At 34.9% G+C, this 8,361-nt stretch overlaps 1 protein-coding gene across 2 annotated transcripts; it reads right to left on the reverse strand.

Moving 5' to 3' along the window:
* Positions 1–4,357: 4,357 nt before the first annotated feature.
* Positions 4,358–6,958, reverse strand: LOC125237480 (carbonyl reductase [NADPH] 3-like). Of its 2 annotated transcripts, none has more exons than XM_048144587.1 (2): positions 6,061–6,958; positions 4,358–4,736 (listed from the first exon to the last, which is right to left on the reverse strand). In XM_048144587.1, the coding sequence occupies exons 1-2, from the start codon at positions 6,692–6,694 to the stop codon at positions 4,522–4,524; spliced, it is 849 nt and encodes a 282-aa protein (XP_048000544.1). In that variant the 5' UTR covers positions 6,695–6,958; the 3' UTR covers positions 4,358–4,521. The 2 variants fall into 2 exon arrangements, with proteins under 2 accessions (XP_048000544.1, XP_048000545.1); XM_048144588.1 differs by lacking the exon at positions 6,061–6,958 and adding an exon at positions 5,702–5,857.
* Positions 6,959–8,361: the final 1,403 nt, after the last annotated feature.

The following is an 8,361-nucleotide window of genomic DNA, read 5'->3' on the forward strand; positions in this document are numbered from 1 at the left end:
GTTCAAGTATTTTGAAACGAATAATATTTATAGTGAAACTCTTGTTATCAGTTGTTATGTTACTCACGGCATGGTTGTTATCTTCAACAAACACTTGAATTAAATGATAGGTATCTTTACTTTGGTTTACTGACGATTCGCCAAAACACGTTTCCCAAAGTTTCACATTCCAAACTATTATTCCCAAATTATCATTTCCCAAATAAACGTTTGGCAAAACAACTTATCGCAAATTGACATTTAGCAAAACTTTTTTTGGCAAGTATTTGTTTCCCAAAATATTTACTTGGTCAAATCCTATTTAGTCAAATGTATTGTTAGGCAAAATTTCCATTTCCCAATATATTGTAGTTAAATGGCGCACTAGAAATTTGTTTGTTGATTTTATACTTTGTGTCCAACATTTGTGTGAAATAATGTGTATGTTGTACTTTTTTTTCCTCCTGCTGCAAATGTCAAGGATGACATTTCACTTACATGTCCGGATACATTTTATTAAAACCGGCCAAGAGCGTGTCGGACCACGCTCAGTGTAGGGTTCCGTAGTTTTCCGTATTTTTCTCAAAAATTACAGTTAAATCAACCTATCTCAAAAACTATAAGAGATACTTTGATCAAACCAAAAATCGTTGAAAGAGTTAATTAGCATGCATCACCTCTATTTTTTTTAGAATTTTATACCCCGTAGTTATAAAAATAGAGGGGGGGGACATACTTTTTACGACTTTGAGAGCTGATATCTCAAAAACCGTTCACTTTAAGAAAAATGTTTTTTAGAAAACTTTATATCATTTTAAAAGACCTTTCCATTGATACCCCACACGGGTATGTACATCGAAAAAAAAATTTTCATCCCTCAGTTACATGTATGGGGGCCCCACCCCCAATTCTTTTTTTTTACTATTTAGTGTCATAATTTTGTAGCGGTTCATACAACACATATTCCCATCAAATTTCATCACTGTAGTACTTATAGTTTCCGAGTAAATCGGCTGTGACAGACGGACAGACGGACAGACGGACAGACGGACATGACGAAACTATAAGGGTTCCGTTTTTGCCATTTTGGCTACGGAACCCTAAAAAGGAACCTGACGTTTTCAAGACCATTATGTTCTATTAATTTTTAATTACATTAAAAAGTCATTTCCGGTTTGCTCACTGTCAACCTAACACGCTCCTCCTCGCTTCGCTCGTCGTCGCACCTAAACTGACTCTGTCACACACTAATTTTCTGTTACAATACTAATAACATTATTACATTATATTTATGCCTTATAATATTTATTGTCAAACGTGGACGTGGTTTTGCATGGTATAATTTGAAGAAACATTTTTTGACAAAAAAAATAGTTGACAAAATAATTTAGTCCAGTACCTAATTAATTTGACAAAAATAAAGTTGAGCAAACTTTTCTTATCCAGCTGAAGCACTTGGGAATAAAACAGTAAAAAAGTTTGGGAAATTATAATTTGACAGATTTTAAGTTTGTCAAATGTTAATATGGGTAGTTGGCAAAATTTGTTTGAGAAATGAAATTTTACAAAAAAATCTTCGGTAAATTAAATACCTAAATATTTTCGAAATTTGCGATGTGATATTTTGACCAAACATGTTTTTGGGATATAAGTTTTGCCATTAAAAACGTTTGCGAAATAAAGTTTTGTCTAAATAAAATTTGACTAAGTAAAATTCTGCCAAATGATAATTTGACCAAACAAATTCATTGCGAAACATACCTTTGCCAAACAATAATTTGGGAAATGAAACTTTTGCGATATGATTATTGGGAAATTAAATTTGACGAAACATTTTTCGGCGAAACGGCAGGACACCTTTTACTTTAAATGGACTGACTTTACTGAAAGAAGTGAGTAGATATAAGTGAGGCCTCCTGGTCTCAAGTATCCCTTCCTATTCGGTTTAGGTATTCACAAAATTACCAGTGTCGCTTCCCCAACCTTTTTGGCATCTACTCATGGCGCGTCAAATCTCATAGGAAAGATCTTAAGGGATTTGCCCACAAACTATGAGATTGCGGGCTTTGAGGATTTAGTAGTAAGTAAATAATATAATTATATTTATTGTAAATATAGTGTATTGTTAATGAAGGATAATATTATAGACATTCGAATACAATGTATAATGTTACTGAATAAATGAAATGAATGAATGAATGAGGATGCCAGAAATGCTTTCAAAATTGCCTGCCCAGGCAAAAACTTTCCAGACAATCACAAAGGAGTTGGGATAATATTTATTGTGATTTAGCTTACAATACTCTTGTAAACAACTTCACAGGTCCAGAACACGCGAGGCTTTTGGCGGTCGGAGCCCGGGAAGCCGGTTACTGGCTACATGCCCATCCCTCACCAAACACTGGTACTTTCTTGGATCCGACCTCCCTTAGACTGGCATTGGCCTGCGACTTGGGGTTTCAGTGCGTACGCCACACATATGCTCTTGTGGCACGGACGTGGACCGACTGGGACACCATGGATTATCGTGTCAAAAAAGTGCAGGCCGTTTTTCGAGACATTCGTCGCTTAATAACATTTCATTTCATTTATTTAATTCATTATCCGTCGGTCCCTTGCAACCATCAATGTGCCTGCTCTCCTTGAGCCGACTGGCATAATCAGAGATGATGGCAAGAGGCCTGATGGAGTGTTCTTGGTCCCTTGGAGTATGGGACGAATGTTAGTGTGGGATGCTACCTGCGTAGACACATTGGCACCGTCTCACCTCCAACGGACCAAGATAAAAGCGGGCGCAGCGGCAGAAAGTGTCGAAATTTTGAAACGTAATAAATACAAAAGTCTTGGCAAAAAATACCTTTTTGTACCCTTTGGCGTAGAAACTCTAGGTCCATGGGGTCCCAGCGCGAACAAGTTGTTCACAGAAATCACGAAGCGTCTGGTTGAGGTAACTGGTGACCGAAGAGCTGGCGACTTCCTTGCACAACGTATCAGCATTGCGATACAGCGAGGAAATGTCGCCAGTATCCTTGGTACAATACCTCAAGGGCCTATTTTAGACATTAGCTAGCTTTTAAGTTTAGTCTTAGTTTCTTATACACCGTGTTTCCGGTATCACTCAAAACCTCAGACACCCCAACTGATTTTTATTTTTTCAAACGTGTCTAGAGTGTTCATCTTTTAATCTGATGATTATTATTTTTTTAAATTGAATTTTTCATTTTCTGTACAGCTCTACTCGACTTTTAACCCTACATCTACACTCAATAAAATAATTGCTAGCTACCATCATAAACCTTCAAACTATTTATTTGTGTACGTTACTGCAACGACATAAGGTTTAACAATAGACAGCTATGTCACTGTAAAGCACTTAAGCTTTGTCACAGTAAACTTCAAATTGGACAAGTAATCGCAGTAAGCAAATTTAAACCTAACATTCAAAATGACAAGGTTGTAATTTGGTTGGAGTTCAATTTGTTATGACTTATGATAAACATTAAAAGTAAACTGACACACAACGTCAAATTCGTAGCGGAAAAAATAATCGTCCACGTAACCAGCCATTATTAACACTTTCGCTAAAAAGGTATACAACCCTACTGTCGATATGCACAATGTTGTATTACGAATTAGTAGAATGGGTAGCTAATAATACAAATTAAAACAAAAAATATTACCCCCATCTAGTAGAAAATGTCGTGCGCCGCGTAAGCCCCAATTTCGAAAGTGTTAATACCCCTAAATACTGAAAAACCTATCTACCCGGTATTTACAACCTCTAGCAATGTGATATGCACAATTAGTGGTTGTATTACGAATTAGTAGAATGGGCACGTAAAAAATAACTAATAATACAAATTATTATTAGATTATTTAATAGTCGTATTTATACCATAAAGATAAACTTCTGTACTGTGTTGTGGTGGGGTTAGGGGGGTAAAATGTATTTTTTTCCATGGAAACTACTGAATATCTTTTGGGAACAAAGGCCTCCCATTTTTGTCATAAAACATACTTTATGAGTTATGAGCCAAAAAGAGATTTTTAAAATATTTTTATTCGTCTCTTTTAATTTATCAGTTATAATTGTGCATTTTATTATTTCCGTCTGATATTACACATTTTTATAGTTGGAAAGATACACAAAATCTCAAAACCTATGTTCTCAATTTGAATCATTATGTGTAGACTGATTTAAATTAATCTGTTTTAGCCATCGCCGATGTAAAACGTCTGCCGGATCCCCGGTTTGACTCGTGGTTTGACAAATTAAAACAAAAAATATTACCCCCATCAAGATATAGCTCAATCGATTCTACTCTCGATTCTGAACAAACGGTTTTCAGGTTTTTAGTGTTAAGTGAAACACGGTGTATAATTATGTAAATATGTTCATTTAAACATAGTTCCAAAAAAAAAAACAATTAGTTGGCAAAAACGAGTAGATAACAAAAAGTCAACATGACAACAACATACTGTAAGCAAAGTTCGGGATAACGAGAATGAAATCAAACTTTTTGAGTATCTAACAATTTACTTTCAAGCTGTACTCAGTTTGACATGTTTCGGCATTTCACTCGCTTCCCAGTCCACGACGGTCTTATCGCTCCACACGTATTCTCCCCGCAGTGAGTCCGGCGCGTCCAGGGCTAGATACAGAGCTGGTTGTGATCCCTCATCGATGGTCAGCGGGCCCGCGTGAGCCGTCATGTCTGTCGCTACGAAGCCGGGGTGCACGGCGTTCACTTTTATATCTGGACAAAGTGAACAATTAGTTTAATCTGCTTACCCATAAAATCATAAAGACAAAAAGGGTTTGAAAAATGTTTACGCATGTTTTATACATATTGTCTTTTTTATGTGGTAGGTATAAATGTAAAAAAAGGAGTGACAATAAATAAACATTTGAATGATAAACTAAAGAACTTAATTTCTTTGTCTCATCAATACCTAGTCCTCGTCGAATTACCACAAAATTTGTAGCGGCATGTTTAATATTTATCTATGAGTCAAATAACCTGTAGATCTACCATGAGCGACGAAAATATAGGTATGACAGTTTAGGTATAGCTTAAATTTTGATAGTGATTCAGTGCTCTTCGGAGCAAGAGACTCCAGTTGAAATTCCGGGATTCAATAAAGCTCGTAGGTGTATTGACAGTGTGTGGAGCCTTTTAAGTTTATTATAAACTCTATGGTTCGGAACGAGCATTCTACTCGCAACTTTTTTATTAGTTCCTCACGTGTCAAAATTTTAGCGGCAAAAATTCAAAAAAACAATCTGAACCAGTTTTTATTGCTTGGCAAATCTTCAAAAGATAAGATTATGTATTGCTTTGGATTTATCGGTAAAGGTAAGAGATTTGATAAGTGATAAAATCACAATGATAATGTCACAGTTTCGTTTTCTTTCAACCCCTTATTTGCCAAGAGTGGCACTGAAGCTTTAGTAGTTTCATGTGTTCTGCCTACCCCTTTATGGGATACAGGCGTGATTGTATGTATGTATGTATAAAATCACTGACGCAAATAATGCATCATGCTCGACTCTCATTCAGTTTTTCAACCAAACATTTCACACTTGATCTTATCTATTACATGTGTTAGTAAATTGATTATTTTGTTTATTTTAACTTGATTTATTTGCTAAATTTTACGTGCAAAATTATATTAACGTTTTTAGTCCACGTTCTCTGCATTGTAATGTAATGATACCTACTGTTCATATTATCATTGGTCGCCCCTTTAATTTTATATACAAAAATTTTAGGAATGCCTGAAGGACCACGGGTCGGGAGCGGATCTACGCTCTATAGTAAATTCGAATTTTAAAAGAGAAAAATCAGTAATAGAACACTCCAAACTTTACTGCGAATGAGGAGGCACACTGACATCCCGCCAGGCGGTGCCTGTGCAACTATCTAGCATGTCACTGTCATTCATATGTGAGAGAGAGAAAAAAACATATCTTCGCGCTCTCACGTATGAAATTCTTTATCTGTGCAATGCAAGTGCACTGGACTAATAGGTGGCGCCATCTGTAATAAGTGTGCCTACTCTTACAAAAGCCAAACTCACCTCTATCGTTCAGCATCCTCTGCTGTATCCTTGACAACGCCACCACGCCAACCTTAGACACCGCATATGAAGATTTCCCCCACTTCAAAAGCTGTGCCCCCTGACGCGTCGCATCTACATACTGTGTCATCAATTCACTCAACTCTTCTACCGTCAAATTAGGATCCTTTAATTTATTCCGTATTGTCGAACTAGGTATTTGCGACAAATGTCCCAAATTACTAGAAACATTGATAACTCTTGCCCCATTTTTTAATATGGGAAATAACATTTCACAAGTTGATAATAGAGAGAAATAATTCACAAATAAGGTTCGTTCCGCTTGGACTATAGCTGGCATAGCAGAATCTTTTCTAAAGGCTATCGCTGCGTTATTTATTAAAACATCTATCCCGCCATATTTCTTTTGAAGGTAATCACGAAATAATTCCAAGCTCTCTTTTTTAGTGACATCTAACTTATGATAGTTTGGACGGAGACCTTCTTCCTTAAGTTTTCTGACAGCTGCTTTCCCTCTTTGTTCGTTTCTGGATGTGAGATACACATTTCCTTGGAACCTTTTGCACAGTCCTCTCACAATTCCGAATCCTATCCCTTTATTGGATCCGGTGACTATGGCTACTTTGGTAGCCATCACGACTGATACCTATGATGGTGCGTGCGAAAATAAAAATACTTGATTTCCTAGTGACATAATTTAAAGATAAGTTTATCACCAAATGTCATGATTATGTATTGTTTTCCTCAGTTTGATTGTTATCTAGTCTCTTAACTGATATGCTTTTGTTTGACTTTAGCGATAAATAAAAATAGTATTTTATGAGGCATTGTGAGATTTTCTAGTTAGTTTTATTGAGCTATAAAATCAAATATAAATTGTAAGTTCTTCTAATAGAGCACCCATGTCTAGAAAATTGAGTAGGTACACCGTAATATTTAAAGTGCTACGTATTTTAAACTGAACTCTATTATCAAGGCAATAAAGATGACAGGACCTACTTTTGTAATTCATAGAGTTATATTGACACTATATGACAATACTTACAATAGTACTTAGAAAATCATTTGCACGTGTCCGTAAAAACAACACCACTGAAATAGTAGTATTTTGAAAAAAAAAAAAAAAAAAAAAAAAAAAAAAAAACTATTTTTAAATGTCCTAAATTGCATTCTCCTTTTTGGTCAGACCCGTACTTTTGAATAAGAACAAATATAAATACAATTAGTCACTTTATTACAAATATTTTTATAACTAAGGCACTAAGGTCATAAACTTCCAGATTTCAAACATTCATAATAATTATAAAACTAAGCGTACGTAAGTACATTAAAACCTTAAAGCTTATATTTATTAATGGACGAATTTTAAACTTAAATTACATTTCTAAAGTAAATATACTCGAGATCATAGCGACCACTACACAATTTTAAAAAAAATTGGACGTAACGTCAATGTGGTAAAGACCGACATATACAATTGATTACTGGGAAGACTGGTATAAGTACAGACATACGCATATTTATTATTAAAATATTTGATATATTGTTGACTCTAGAGTAGACAACGTATGTAATTGATGCATGTTTTTGTACCGTTTAAACGAGGCCAAACTTAGAGTAAGTGTACAGTACAGACAAGCACTTTACAGTCACAAAGAATTGGACGGTCTTTGCCACATTGACTTAGTTATGTCACCAGCTACCAGTTTATAAATTTGTTAAAAACTTTCGACAAATAAATTTAAAACATTCTCGAATTAAGGAACAAATACCTCTAATAAAATTATTTTTTACAAACATTACCAATTTTAAATACACCAACAAATATGTTTTTATTTGATAAAAATTAACATTGAACAATGTTACTATACAGGCTTTATAAACATTTATTTTGTTATATTTTCTTTGTAAAAATCATAAATTTCATAAAACAATTCGTCACTACTTTGAAAAAATCTCGTATATCACGCTGCTCCTCAAAGTTAAAACGCAGTAAGTTTATATGCATTCCATACATACTTACTACAATTTTCTATTCTTTGACAGACTAAGATACAAGTTTTTAAGTAGTGACGAATTCTTGATATACATATTGCAATGTCCACCATTAGAAATCACACTTTTTTTTTTTTTTTTTTTTTTTTTTTTTTTTTTATCTGTATTTTATTGGGCAAAGTCTCCCCTTAACCTCCATGAGTTATTCTTCCGGCCAAAAGGTGTCTATCATCCTCCACTACTTTAGCCGCGTTTTTTGTGGCATCCACTTGTGGCTTATCTGTGAGGATGCATGCGGCAACGTAT

The sequence above is a fragment of the Leguminivora glycinivorella genome, chromosome 21, assembly GCF_023078275.1.
Source record: "Leguminivora glycinivorella isolate SPB_JAAS2020 chromosome 21, LegGlyc_1.1, whole genome shotgun sequence".
In the NCBI taxonomy this organism is placed as follows: Eukaryota; Metazoa; Arthropoda; class Insecta; order Lepidoptera; family Tortricidae; genus Leguminivora; species Leguminivora glycinivorella.

Excerpts from the sequence above, each read along its gene's own strand:
- LOC125237480 (XM_048144587.1), bottom strand. The coding sequence starts at position 6,694 with ATGGCTACCAAAGTAGCCATAGTCACCGGATCCAATAAAGGGATAGGA. Across the intron at positions 4,737-6,060 it reads GAGGATGCTGAACGATAGAG|ATATAAAAGTGAACGCCGTG; the intron begins GTGAGTTTGGCT and ends CACTTTGTCCAG.